The sequence below is a fragment of the Osmerus eperlanus genome, chromosome 16 (assembly GCF_963692335.1).
Source record: "Osmerus eperlanus chromosome 16, fOsmEpe2.1, whole genome shotgun sequence".
In the NCBI taxonomy this organism is placed as follows: domain Eukaryota; kingdom Metazoa; phylum Chordata; class Actinopteri; order Osmeriformes; family Osmeridae; genus Osmerus; species Osmerus eperlanus.
This window is the reverse complement of record NC_085033.1, coordinates 2739365-2753805: the sequence shown is the minus strand read 5'-3', so window position 1 is coordinate 2753805 and position 14441 is coordinate 2739365. Positions and strand designations below refer to the sequence as shown.

The 14441-nt window shown below is 44.0% G+C and overlaps 3 protein-coding genes across 4 annotated transcripts; 1 reads left to right on the top strand and 2 right to left on the bottom strand.

Moving 5' to 3' along the window:
- Positions 1–799: 799 nt before the first annotated feature.
- ube2v2 (ubiquitin-conjugating enzyme E2 variant 2) lies at positions 800–4005 on the bottom strand. Its single transcript, XM_062481188.1, has 4 exons — positions 3893–4005; positions 2487–2632; positions 2092–2217; positions 800–1920 (listed from the first exon to the last, which is right to left on the bottom strand). Exons 1-4 carry the CDS (start codon positions 3906–3908, stop codon positions 1774–1776), a joined length of 435 nt encoding a protein of 144 aa, XP_062337172.1. The 5' UTR covers positions 3909–4005; the 3' UTR covers positions 800–1773.
- Positions 4006–4448: 443 nt separating this feature from the next.
- Positions 4449–11614, bottom strand: mcm4 (minichromosome maintenance complex component 4). Of its 2 annotated transcripts, none has more exons than XM_062481180.1 (17): positions 11541–11614; positions 11215–11292; positions 10829–10981; positions 10532–10695; positions 10199–10300; positions 9975–10070; positions 9707–9802; positions 9359–9497; positions 8914–9134; positions 8425–8545; positions 8038–8297; positions 7190–7555; positions 6818–6945; positions 5645–5852; positions 5161–5389; positions 4878–5011; positions 4449–4739 (listed from the first exon to the last, which is right to left on the bottom strand). In XM_062481180.1, exons 2-17 carry the CDS (start codon positions 11276–11278, stop codon positions 4644–4646), a joined length of 2577 nt encoding a protein of 858 aa, XP_062337164.1. In that variant the 5' UTR covers positions 11279–11292; positions 11541–11614; the 3' UTR covers positions 4449–4643. The 2 variants fall into 2 exon arrangements, with proteins under 2 accessions (XP_062337164.1, XP_062337165.1); XM_062481181.1 differs by having other exon boundaries at positions 11438–11542.
- A 1324-nt stretch (positions 11615–12938) lies between these two features.
- Positions 12939–14384, top strand: cebpd (CCAAT enhancer binding protein delta). The gene has a single exon (XM_062481187.1). The coding sequence runs from the start codon at positions 13175–13177 to the stop codon at positions 14051–14053; it is 879 nt and encodes a 292-aa protein (XP_062337171.1). The 5' UTR covers positions 12939–13174; the 3' UTR covers positions 14054–14384.
- Positions 14385–14441: the final 57 nt, after the last annotated feature.

Genomic DNA, 14441 nt, shown 5'->3' with positions numbered 1-14441 from the left:
TGAACACACTGTTTAACCGAGGAAGGGCGTCTGTGTCATCGCAAATCTCCTCCATTCGGAGGTGATGGCGTGCTGAGTGCAGAGCATCGTGGGCGTTCTGACAGCGCAGCGATGCGCTTCAGACAGGACCAGCTGCTCCTAGCCAGCCGGCCGCCGCAGGAGAGAAGCATGGTAGAAGGTTATCCCAGGCCAGGGGTAGTGGCCTGTCAGGAACCAACCCACCCCATCCTCAGTGCCTGGACTGGGATGGGATTGACCTCGGGAACCCTCATGGTTTTAGTACTATTTTAGTACTATTTTAGTTTGGTTCCATTTTCCATATCCTGAGGTAATCATTACGACTTCTGGGAACTGAAAATCCATAATACAGGATATGAAGCAAATGAATGTAGTACAGCATGCCCAGTGGGCATTTGATTAATGCAGGCTTAACTATCTGCTAGTGCAATATCTTGGCTATAGCTGGCCTATTATAACAGTACTCTTATTATTCCAAATGGTAATCCATCCACAAAGCAATTGCTTTAGATTCAGAAATTAATCTTTGGACCCATTTAAGCATGACAAACATTATCATAGAATGTGTAGAATAGGCTATATACTGGAAATAAGTGTAGTTCATTTAACTTCATAGTGCATCAACAGAATTGTGAATACAAGAAAAAGGAAACAGTAACAACAGTAAAAGTTAAAGTACACTGTCACTGCAGACCAGAGCATCATTCCTGTCACTGCAGACCAGAGCATCATTCCTGTCACTGCAGAACAGAACAATGTATCATTTCTGTATGCAACTTAATTCTCAGACTGAATTTTATTTCAGAAATCCACATTTGGATCCAGGTTATTTTTAACTTCAATAAATGTAATATCTTTATTGAGAACAGGCTTCAAAACCTGTTACATGTCAAAAAGCAGGGGAAAACAATGGTATAGTGTCAAACTCAGCTATAAAAATAAAATAAAACCCCCCAAAACATCTTGTGACATTACTGTTCCACTAAAGACACTTAATATTTATATATGCAGCATATTCCCATATCTTTCCTAAATTGATCATTCTAAATTAAATCAAGACTTGTGTATAGCCTTCTGTCAGGCCAAATTTTACCCTTTCAAACAAATGTTACTGTCAAAGTAACCTGGTGAGAGGAACTTGTAACCACTTGAATTAAATCAAGTGAGCCAGTGACTTTCTTTAACAAAAATCTAAATAATCAAACATAACGAATATGGGTGTTTTGGAATCATGTGAATACAGATATAAAACGGCTTTGTAAAACAAAAAGTTCCCGTCCTTCACAACAGGCTTCACACTGTAAGGTAGGGAGCAGCATGAAACATATTGGTACTGTGTTAAACACTGATATAAAAAAATAAAATAAACAATACACTAGTTTTAAATAACAGCCACATTTCAAAAAGTATCTGATACCTGCTTATTTATAGACTCATTGACATGTCAAGCCATTGTTCATTACATTTTCCAGACTCCAAAAGAACCTTCAGCTGGTGTCATGCTTCTCTTTAAAAGCCAGCAATTACCATTCTAAAGTTTACTGTCAAAGTAACTTTGATAAAGAATTGACGACTTTGTGCAATTAAACTCAATTCAATTTTAGTCATTGCCTTGCTGTGGGGATATTTCCAAGTGAGTAATCGAGTCCAGTCTTGTCTTCAGACATATCTGTCAATGTATGAAGTGAGCATCTGTCATGATGAACACCACTTTTACAAGGGTTTAAGACCGAGGGTCAAAACATTCTAGTACAATTAATTGCTGTAGGTTTGTCCTTCAGGGGGCTGTGGAAGCTTCATATTCTCTTTGGACATCATCAGACGCCTTAACTCGTGAAGAACAAATTTAATGCTAAACGAATTTTGCCATTTAGCCAGAATTGGTATGCTACGTGCATCCACCTGAGAGAGAGAAAGGGAGAGAGAGAGAAAGAGGAGAAACGAGAGGGAAAACACTCAGTTACGAACCTTGATGAGCTCTTAATTGACTACTTCATCGACACATTTTTCATTATGCAGAATCATGTAAAAACTATTGGTCAAGTTAAAAAGTTCAAACATGAATTGACTTACCGTCCCATTTGAATTATTTATCCCATTCATGCAAATTTTGGTAACAAATCTAAAGGTGGGAGGTGCCTCTGGGTATTTAGGTCCACATTCCATATTCAGACTGTATATCCTGTTCTCATAATTAGTCTGGAAAATAGAGGGAAACATAGAAAACATAATGGGGATTAGAATAATAATAAAACAGGATTAACTTAATCTTTTTATTCTATGAAATGATTTACTGTCGTTTCCAAACCCGTTTGCACTTGCTCCCTAACCTCCTACCATAAACGTAGGGCTTTTGACAAGATGGTAAAGACATAGTCAAGTGCCTAGGTTCGATAATGAGTGATGCAAGTGATAAGGTTGTGTGTGTGTGTGGCTATATCTAGTGCCTTTGGGGCTGCTTTGCTTACACGTGGTGGTCCCAGAATCATGCCTGTCCACCGTGTGAGTGTCCTGTCTTCATCGTCTTCAAGGCCCCAGCTGACTGTGCCATCTCCACCCTTCTGGCCCTCTTCCAATTCCTCCAACAAACGAAAATTGCGTGGAACTTTAATTCCTAGAAAATATGGAAGCAAACACAAATCCGTAGCTATAAGGGCCAGCGCTTGACAATATTTCAGATGCAAAAAGACAAGGAGACATGTTCAGTTTTATTCATTGAACTCTGCCTCGAAAACTTATTTCAAATGACGGAGGGTTTTAGGGCAAAAACATTATTGGAACTGTAGCCTACTATGGTATGACCAATACAAATGAAAAGTGTCCTGCTAGATTTGTTAAAATAATGACCCCGTCTAAAAAAAATATTTCACTTGTAAGCACTAATTAGGCCTATTATACTATATCCACTTGAAATGTACTGTTATACTGGCTTTAAGGAACACTAGAGCAGTGGACAAGGAACAGGTGTAAGGAGGACCTCACTGCGCAATGGCATGCTGACAGGTCTGGTATGACAAGTGCAGCAGATTCTTCAAATGCATAAAAACTGATGTGGTATGACAACTCTGCTGCAGCAAATTCCGCGGGTGAAAACGGACTGCACTTGTATGAAAGCTGCTACAACTTCCTCCACTGCAGAGCCATTGAAAAGGGCTTTTCTTTTTCAATGGCTCTTCTCGAGTGCAAAGAAAGGCAGCGTCACACCTGCACTGGCAGGCCCGGTTATTGCAATAATCTGACCATATTTTCATCGTTAAATTATTTAAGTAAAACGTAGTAGTATACGTTGTAGTGAAGCAGTTATCCCAAACCAATATATCATGTCCACAAGTTTTAAGGTATGGAACATAGTGTACAGTTTCCAGTTAATTGATCGAGCTAGTGCTAGCTAGTTGTAGCTTAAGACTCATCAGTTTTATGAGGTATGCTAGCTAAAAAGGACAAAACATTACTACCAGGCATTAGCACTCTAGTTAGCCTCGCTAAAAAGGCCCCCCCATGTTGCCTTCAATAGCTAGCAAGCTTTGTTGTGCTCTTATAGTTCATCTTCACTGCTCATAGCTCCTATGAAGGGAAGGATATTATTTAATAAGTATGTTGCGTGGGTCTGCGAGTTATTTTTCTTCATTGACAAACTACTGTAGCTAGCTAGACCGGCTGGTGCGGTCAGTATGTGATCACACAACACAAGCTAGTTACGACCACTCACTGATTCATTCGGCTACATTTCGGCAATCAGGCTTTCCGTCTAGTTGACTAGCTGGTTATTTTAGCATCCTACCTAAAGTGCTGGAAAGTCATTTCTGACCTCTGGTGTCTGTCATTAGCTGATCAACAATATAATAACATACGAGAATAATTAGGGCAGACCAACCTGAGGGGACCGCCATCTTCACCTGCCAAATCCAAAAACGAGTCAACAGACAGTAGTCAAAGGATGATGCTGCATCAGTTCGTAGGAAGTTTCGGAACGTGGGCGGAGCAAGTATGCAGAGATTGCATATTGATAACAGCATTGGTGTCAAAGAGACATTGGTGGGCAACTAGATAAGGGTTTTAAACGTTTGGTTGAAATTCATCAGGTTGTGATGACTTGAAATACTTTTAGGTCTGTACCAGATCAGGCAATATAACAACGGGCGCATAGGAGTGAGCAGGAAAATAGTGCAACGCACAACAAGTCTTCACTCAAAGAACCGATAAAAAGGAATAGGTAACCCAGTTACATAAGCATACATTAACAAAGAGTATACAGTGTTGCCATTGTGATGGTGATCGATGGCTCAGAGCCACTCACATTAAGTTTTAAAACTGCCTTCATAAATAAATGTATGTGTAGTTGTTCACACAGACTTATCTGAACAGGTTTGCACTGGAATAAAACATGCTGATAACATTAACCATCTGAATTATTCTCAATCATTAACAAATTACATACAAAAGCATTTATTGTTTACCACAATAACTCCAGTCGGAAAGCATCTTTAAGTATACATTGCTAGTTCTATAATCAAGTCTCATAACATTCAGGGAATCAAAGATATTTTACAGCTCAGCAGAGAATTCTGCTACAGGGGGTGAGAGACATGCGGTGTTATTGACTGTACATGGGAGGCGGCTGTGTTCTAGGCAAGAAGACGAACAGTCTTTCCAGTGACTGTCAGATAATCTTCATCTGCCAAGGCCCGAAGTGCCTCCTCAAACATGTCCTTTGTTATGGCCTGGAAAACAATCAAACAAAACCATCAGTTGAGGGGAATGTCATCTTTGTTTAATTTGTCAGGGCTGTGTAGCAAATGTAATTTAATTGGAAGTGAAGGCAGATATGAGGGTGAAGAGAATGTTTGGCAGTAACTTACAGCTTCAGACTGTCCTCGGAGGTCATCAAATAGTTGCTGGTATTTCATGGAAGGGGTCTTTCCCTTGGACTGCATTAACTTCTTAAGAGCCTGTGCAAGCTCTTCTTTGCGTTTCCGGGCCGTGGCACTCATTCCTGTAAGCAGAGAAACAAGTCAGTCAAAAACAGATAACCCAAGTATGACCAAAAAGTTTCACATAGGGCTATGCGTGGGTCATGGATATTGTCATCTACTATCAAACTAGCATTTAAGCCTTTGGTAAACTGTCAACTTCAGAGCATACCTGTTGTGAGGATAGAGATGTCCACGAAGCCGGTTCTGGGGTCTGTGGCTGACTGCTTGAGGGCCTCGCGGTGCAGCCGCTTGGCCTCCTCTACGTCGATGGTCTCTACCTTGTCAGAGAAGCGCACTTTGGCGTGGGCCTCTGCCAGGCGGATCAGAGACTCCAGCTGCCTGGGGTAGGCAGATACCATGCCCCGGCCACTGCCTATCTTCCTCATGTCTACATAGGCCTGGAGCGAGAGCAGTTAGTTAGCCGTTGCCACACAATAATATATATACGTGGTTTTGTTAACTATATCTATTCTCCATTTTTTGTCCTATTCTTCCATTTTTTTCCTCTAAATAAATATTCAATTGAAAGTTGTATTGTTAAAAAACAAAGTGTGAACAAAGAACAAATATATATAAACCTCTTTACCAGGAGTGCCAATAATTCCAGAGTTGTGAGACACACCCACCAAGGGTAAAAGATGTTAGTAAAATACCTCAATGAGTGCCTGGCCAGCTTCTTCATTCAGTCTTGGATTAATGTAGGTGCGTGCGTATGCTATGTAGTCCTTCAGCACAGCCATGTCCAGGAATTCCTCTTCAATTTGTTCCTCGCTCTGGTAATAGAGCGCCACCAGGTGGTGGGCCAGGCGACGGTCATAAGCCTCGTCTTGGGGATCCAGCATGAGGAAGATGAGATCGAATCTGTCAGGGAGGAAATTCCAACAGAGTTAATCAGCAATTATCATTTTGGAAATAGATTTAAGTAACCTATTTTTAGAAAACCAACCATTTATATTCACAAAATATTTGGGTCCACCTAGCTGACAAGCAGCACTTGACATTAACATTTTTGCTCACCAGCCAGTGGCTAGTGGTTTCCAAGGTTTCTAGCAACTCAGCAATTTCTTAGGCACAATTTTTGTTGAACAGTCTTTTCTTTTTCTTTGTCTCTTCATTTTCGGTTTCATCACCAGTTTCTTTCTTTTGTGTTGGTGTCTGCCCTCCGGGTTTTCCTACACCTGTTATGTGCCGCCACCTCCTTGCAATGAGTTTATTATTTTAGACGGGGTCCTCAAGTTTGATCAAAAGCTTGGAGTGAGATTTAATATAGGCCTGTTTTGACAGGATGTGAAACATTACAGAAATATCCATAGCTTTAATAAATGCAGTCTTAATGTAACTAGAAAGACTAGTATAATTTGAAATACATCTTCAGTCCTTCCCATACCCTCTAACATTTCCCTTAGTTTCAGATAATGTAGGCCTAAGCCAGCCAAACTGAGCCAAAGCTTCTGGTTGCAAAGCAGTTGCAGTTTTTGACTGCGTCAATAATAATTTAGTCAAAAATGGGCTATATTACCAAATCCAGCCTCTCAGGATTAAAAAATGTTAGACAAGCTTTCTTCCAACTTACCTTCTCCGTCACGTGTGTTCGCGCGTCTATGTTTCTTACCTAGTAACGAACGTACGGTGGCCGAAACTGTTCTGAGTGTTCGCGCATCGACCGTATTTTCCAGACTATAAGTCTCTCCGGAGTATAAGTCGCATCAGTCAAAAGTGCCAAAGTGGCCAGAGGGTGACTGCTTTACCTGCCACAGCCGAGTTCTACCCGCATTTGGCGGGTGAGCGGGTGCTCATGTCAAGCCCTGCTGACGGGTGTTGCGTACCTTGACAGTAGCGTGTGAGGCAGCTGGATGTTCTCGATGGTCGTCTTCTTGGGGTTCCACTGTGATTCCACTGGGTTGGCTGCAGCCAAGACGGATGTACGGGCATTCAGCTGGCAAATGATTCCAGCCTGCACACACAAACAAAAGTGTGAGTGCAACTTCTCAAAAATGCATAGTAAAACTCCACCCAGTTGCAATAAGTTCCAACCTGTAACCTTAATCTTTTTATTTTTCCTTCATTTAGCAGACTTAAATAGAAACTAATTCATCCAAAGCAAAAGTACAGCACAGTGGGATTTGAACCTGCGGCCTCTGGATCTCCCCCTGCATCCCTCCCACAGCCAGAGCCAGCCCACCAGGAAGGAAACCTGCCTTAGCGATGGAGAGGGTCTGCTGCTCCATGACCTCGTGCAGCACTGAGCGCGTGCTGTCACTCATCTTGTCGAACTCGTCAATGCAGCAGATGCCGTTGTCGCTGAGCACCAGCGCCCCCGTCTGCAGCACCAGCTGCCGCGTCTCTGGGTCCTTCATCACGTAGGCCGTCAGCCCCACGGCGCTGGAGCCCTTCCCGGACGTGTACTGGCCGCGGGGCACCAGGTTGTACACGTACTGCAGCAGCTGGGACTTGCTGGTGCCGGGGTCTCCGCAGAGCAGGATGTTGACCTCGGCACGGAAGTTCCCTCTGCCCGTCTGGCTGAAGTCCTTACGGGTGCCCCCGAACAGCTGCAGCAGAATGCCCTGGAAGACCATGTTACATGCATTTATTTACCCAATGCTTTTATCCAACGCAACATGCATGTAGTGCATGTGCACAGTACTTAACGGTATTGCAGATGTTTTGCGTGTGCCATGGAACAGTCTGTAGTAACGAGATAACCGATTGGCTGGAACATGACTCCAAAGTTCGAAATTCTTTTTCTGGCACTGATTTGTCTGTGTTGCTAAACAACACTCAGAGGGCCTCATTAGCTTACACAACATGTTTATAAGGGGGGGGGGATTCCTGAAAGAACTAAATCATACCTATTGCACCTTTACGTTAAACAGTCTGACTTTGCATCAAAACGAGACAAACTATTTACTAGTTAACTGTCAGAACTATGGGATTAATACCCGTTTTACTGTCACAAAAGTGCTGCATGATGAACCACCGCTGGGCATGGTCTCAAGAGGAAGTCGTAATCAGAAAGGTAACGGCTGTGCTTCCCATGGACACGGACCTTCTTAATGTCCTCGTGTTCGTAGATGCTGGGCGCCAGGGCGGAGGAGAGGCGCTCGTACACATCGGGCTTGGCCGCCAGCTCTTTCAGGGTCTGCACGCGCTCCTCCGTGAACAGCTTGTGCTCGCTCTCGTCTCCCAGGACGTGCAGGCGCTTCTCGTCCGTCTTGCGGAAGTGGATGGCGTCGATGTGGGTCTTGTACACCGACTTCACGTTGCTCTGGCGGGGGTTCATGCGCATGGGCACAGCCCTGTAGATGCCTGAGGGGTCCATGCGTTTACACACCGCCATCGTCAGCCCTGAAGTTGCCTTCCGCTTTGACCAAACAACAACAACAACAACAGAACATGAGCCTGCAAACGGGAAGAGGCATTTGGAGGGACTCACCCGTGATGTTGATGCGGTCTCCTGGCTGGACTTTGTCCACCAGGTCGTTGTGAGCGTAGACGATGGTGGTGTGAGGCGTCTGGCCAGCGGGCATGTCCTCAGGAGATTCCTGGAGCTTGATCTGAGGATCACCAGAGGCATCGTGAAGACAGGACTGGGACTACACGCTGAGGTCTTCATATGGAAAGACTTCTTAAGACAGGATATTGGGGACGTCTTCAGAAGTTCTTCCTTTTTTGTCAGGGGGACTGTTCCATCTTTTTGATGATACATCTTAAAGCATTCATTTAATCTTAAAAGAACCCAAAAATATTTGATACAAAATCAAAATCGGGTGAGATTTAGCCAGGGAGAGCACAGACTAACAGTTTCACTTCCGGGCCATACTCTAGCACAGCACATACGGAAATACGTCCTCAGCACGGTAGCTGCGAGGGAAAGCCTATCAATCATGCACAAGCAGCCCGTTTTCTGAACACCTCAGCTCACCATCTGTTTGTCGGAGAAGGCGGAGCGGTTGTGGATGAGCGCCAGGCTGTGGGTGGTGTTGCAGTGGCGGCACACGGCAGGCTCAGCGATGCGCCCACGGTCCACCTCCACGCGGGAGCTGAAAGCGCACACCTGGCACTGGAAGAAGGCTTCCTGCATCTCTGGGATCAGCTGGGATGTGCGGATCACCATGCCGCTGATGGTGATCAGCTGGTCGATGTCTGGGTTGTACATTTAAAAAAATATATATATATATTCAATTTTTTTATTTGATTTTGATTTTTAACTTGGGCTTAGAGTCAAGACCTCGCCCACCTTCCCCTTTACAGATCGTGCTTGTCGGCGTGTTACAGGAAGTGCGATGCCAGACGGGAGGATCGTTACGAGCATGACGTCACATCGGGGGAAGGTTGCGGAAGGGGGCCAGGCGGGGTTACTAACTCACCCTCTGGGTTGAGGCTCCTCATGTTGCGGGTCTTCAGAGCGTTGTACGGGCGCACCTGGATCTGGTGCTCCAGGATGGAGTCGGGGAAGCGCTCGAAGAAGAGCTCGTTCACGGCCATGTCGAAGGTCGGGATCACTTCCTGTGTGGGGGGGTAAAGGTTAAGGAAGACACTAAGCATTTAACACTAGGTGACAGAAGGACTTTGCTGAGCAGTCATTTGAGTGTCATTAATGTGTCGAGTTATGGTTAAGAATTGAAGGACTGAGTTATTGGGAATTCATTTAGTTCTCCATCCAAAGAAATTGTATTTAGTTGATCATGTTGATCATCCCGAGCTCTTCTTTTTACCTGAGGGTACGAGATGAGTTGCCTGTACAGGTCTGCATCAAAGGACTGCACATGTCCACAATTCACGTTCAGCACAGGCTCACCAACAACACTGATCTACAAGACAGAAAATGTTCTGTGAGCATTTCAACCGCTGGGCATCGTGAACCACTTCTGCAATATTGTTACGTTCCTAGGAAAGAGCCGGTTTTCGTGGTAAGGGATTGACTTGTGACAGGTCAGGTGAGAGGGATGTGGTAGGGAAGCCACTGGGCCGGGTGGGACTTGCCTCCTCCAGCTTCTGCATGTACAGGGGCTCGTTCAGGTCCAGGCCAGCATTCTCATCTTCATTTGAATTGAGGTCAATGAATCTCTGCAGGAACCTCTGTGGACAAGACAAAGAAACCCAAAAAACAATCTTTAATATTCAAGTGAGGCCATTACAAATGGACACCGGATGAAGGAGACGGTTGTGGTCATGACTGACGTGAGGGCCATGCTGGGCATCCATACCTGAAACTTTTCCTTGCAGGTCCCCACATTGACGTCCGTTCCCCAGATGACCAGCCTCTGACCTGCCGGCTGCTCGCTGGCCACTGCTCCGTCCGCTGACGGCTGTGGGGGAGGGAAACGTGTTCATCCACAGAGTGAATTGACTGTGACACAATCCGTTATCATGGCCTCCGCACACACGTTTTCACCTAACTCTATCATTCTCAAGTGTAAGACATGCAGTTTGAAAACGAGAAATAACATAACTGAGGTGTGGTTTTAATCACCCTGTCTGGGTGCAACTGATTAATAAATCTCCAAAAGACAAGTTATTCTGCGTATCGCTTCACCTACCGGCTCAGAGTGCAGGTCCACCTGGGGAGCCTTCCTGACTGACCCCAAGTCCGGGCGCTGCCTGGCCGGGGTACCACGGATGCCACTGCGGGGGGTCCCTTCCACCCTGGAGCTGGGGGTCCCGTAGGTAAGCGGAGAGCTCATGTCCACCTCACTGGGTAGAACTGACAGGACAGAATATTGGATTATGTTGTTAGTTACCACGTTGCACTTCAGACTGTACAACAGTGAATAAGACTTAATAGGTCCTGAGAAAGGTGCACATTGTTGTTTAAAAGAACCAGGAGCGGTAGCTACCTGAGCATCTGGGGCTGGAGAACAGGGCGTCTTGGACGGCCGGGCTCTGGATGTCTGTGGCCGGGGAGGTGGGCATAGGTGGCAGATCCCCGTTGGAAGAGTCCTGAGCTCGGTGTCTCTGGGATGGAGGAGACAGCGGGCCATCACTACCAGCTGTAGAGAGAGAACATACAGGTGGTCATCAAAGCCTTTAGGTAACGTTAGCATGTCAAACTCACAATGTTTACAGGAAAACATTAAGAGATGCACCAGTGGGATTTTCAATTGAAAACCGCCAAATGCGTAACATGTGGTTAATTTACCGTTAAACGTGTAATTTAGCTGATCATAAGCAATGCCTTTGTAGATTTGAAGCTAGCTAGCCAACAACTAGCCTGCTAACTTACGAGTAGATGGATTGTCACTTCTCCCACGCTTACGTCCACCGGGAGTTGAAGTTGGGGAAGACATTGTTGTTCAAACTTCTACAATGAAACATCAGAATTGTAGTATGTAAAATAATCTCTGATTTGATCATTGACACGTGTCCAGTAGTCAATCCACTGATACTTTTAACAAAGAAGCATGTTGGCTGTGCAAGAAAACATGGATAAGACACTCTACACACACTAGCACAGCACATTTACGCATAATGCGTGTGTATTTCATCCATTTGGAACAGTTATAAACGGTGGAAGCAACTTTAACTAACTTTAGAATTATTTAAGCTTACCTGATATCAAACTTACGTCGAACTATACAAGATATGGCGCGAAATTGTACATGTGACGTAATATTCGCGGGGAATTTTTAGCCAATGACTACCTTGGAGTGCAAACCATCTAATTCAAGGGGTGTCAGTTTTTAGGTTGTCGAGCTGATTTCTTTATATCTATTTAACAGTAAACATGTATTGTATGTATTGTTTATATATTCGTACAAGATGTCTAAATGTCTACCCTGAATCTACTCTAGTCAATGTTATTGTGCGAAGTGCGATGTCATCCCGCCATTCTATATTGGTTTCTTCCAACCTCTGAGTTAGAGTGGGAAGAAAGCTAAAAAATCTAAATTTAAAAAACATGAAACGTTTTAATCGCTCAGAAGACCATTTTCTATAACCGTGAACAAGTAAAACGACAAAAGAATTGGACGTATAGGTCTATTTTAATAGTCGTAGGCCTATAGATTTTACGTTTACATATATAAATTCACGATTATGTTTCACATAAGCTTTTCTTGTGCTTGTCATTAATTTCTTATACAATTCATACATTTTCTTTCTTTTATACGTGCGATCAGACTTTTGGCAAGAATCTGACATAGACTTTAGGCTATCATTTTATTCAGACTTGATCGACTGAATTTAGGGCAGTTAATGCAGTGAGTACTCTATAAGAATTCCTGTAGGCCTATATTACTGACCGTGTGACCAAATCTACAAAAGAGTGTTTTGTAGACACCTCCTAGTGTATTTTTTTAGAAAATTGTATGTTGAAGAAACCGTGTACCTGCAGCTACGCCATTCATCAACTTTTGCCACAGGGTGGCGTATGTTACATGAAAATGTCAATATAATCTGACAACAAATCAAAGTCAAAATCATTGTCAACGATAATAGGAAACTGACAAACAACATATTTTCTGTCCGATTTCCTGAATGTATCTGACAGTGAACCGTCTCTGTGCGGGTTTTTCATGTGACTATAACATTTCACTGTGATATTGCTTTTATAAAACAATCACAATCTATCTGTTTTGTGTATATGACATGCTACTACACTGATGCAGCAACAGTGCGTTATTTTGGAGGTGAAGGGGAAATGCTAAAAATAACATTGGGTTGTACACCATGTCCAAAATACCGTATCACCTGACTTGAGTCTCCTTTGCTATATCAGAAATTTAAAGACGAATGCTGGCTTGAAAGTCTAACTATATAAACAACATCAAATTGTCCGCCTGCCAGTACAGTCGTAGTAAAGAGGGGGTGGCCTTTGCACCCGCCCTTCTCTCATCAAATGGGAGCTACGGGGAGCACGTGACCCAAACTTGACATGACTGGTTTGTCAAAGGGGGAGCTAAACGGTTGACGTAAGCACGGGGACGATACAAATTACACTCCGCGAAAGTCTTCTGCTTCAGAAAACTTAGGTACTTCTGACAAGAAGTTAGTAACGTGCGGTGACAACTTTACGCACAGGGATTAAACCACGCCACTTAAATAACGCAACCCGTGGTCATAGAAGAGAGGGGGTCACAGCAGTGTAGCCTACTGTGCGACTATAGCCTTTTGTATCGACTTTGCACGTTACTGATTGACAACACTTGATTACATCCGACCCCACGTGGAGAAAACCAGGGTTCATGTGTGACATATACAGCCTGGATTCGCAGTGCGTGTCACCACAATGCAAGATGAGTTGGTCAATGGAGCCTGCCAATTTCTACGACAATAACAAGAGGAGCGGTCTTCAGGAGGTCTGCAAGCCCGGGCGAGGGGATGGCACGGGCGAAGACGGCACCATGGCCGAGTTAAGCACAGCTCCTGCGATGTACGACGATGAGAGTGCCATTGACTTCAGCTCGTACATAGAGTCCATGACAGCGGTGCCAAACCTTGAGCTTTGCAACGACGAACTTTTTCTCGATCTGTTCAATACTGTGAAACAAGAAAAGAATGATTTCTACATGCAAAACTCGACAATCAACAACCCGCAGCAGCTGTCAACCAACACATACACAGTCGTTGGAAGCCAAAAAGAATTCGAGAGGAAACTCGACGTTGGATATGACAAGATGTTCAGTGCACCAATTAAACATGAGCCGGATTGGAGTGACAGTGAAATGTCCTCGTCACTACCTTCCCAGATAGAAACCTGCGCACAGACCTCGGTCAGTTTGCCTATGGGACAACCTACGCCACCATCAACCCCAGAGCCGCTCTCTTCCGCGAGCTCAGCCCACTCCTCACCTCGTAAAATCGGAAAGGAGAGGGTGAAAAAGTCTGTTGACAGATACAGCCACGAATATCGTCAGAGACGGGAGAGGAATAACATTGCTGTGAGGAAAAGCAGGGACAAGGCAAAGCAACGCAACCTTGACGTACAGCAAAATATGATTGAACTGGCTGCGGAGAACGACAGATTACACAAAACTATAGAGCAGCTAACTCGCGAGTTGACCGGTTTGAGAGAATTCTTCAAGCAGTCATCGTTTGGGTCCACGGGTGCGGACAGTCGATAATAGATTATTGGCATCTCTAAACGGAACTTTTAAAGACATACCTCATACATATTTACCATCTGTAACAGATGCATTTTAAAGCTTACCTTCATGGCACTGGAAATGTTGGACGGAGCCTACTCATGTTGATGCCATAATCTTTTTTCGGGGGAAAAATGCATTTTTTTACATTAAATTATTTTACCACTTCATTTACATGTTTTTATACCAGATATGGTACATGTTTTATAATTCCAAACTTTGTAAAAAAGCCAGAGCATGTTTGAATTTTATATAGTTTGTATAAAACATTGAAATACTTGGAATCTATAATAAAATTGCTGAAAAGTTATTCAAGTGTAGTGATCCATGACTTGGCAAAATTGAGGGTGACACAGCTGTGTCCTGG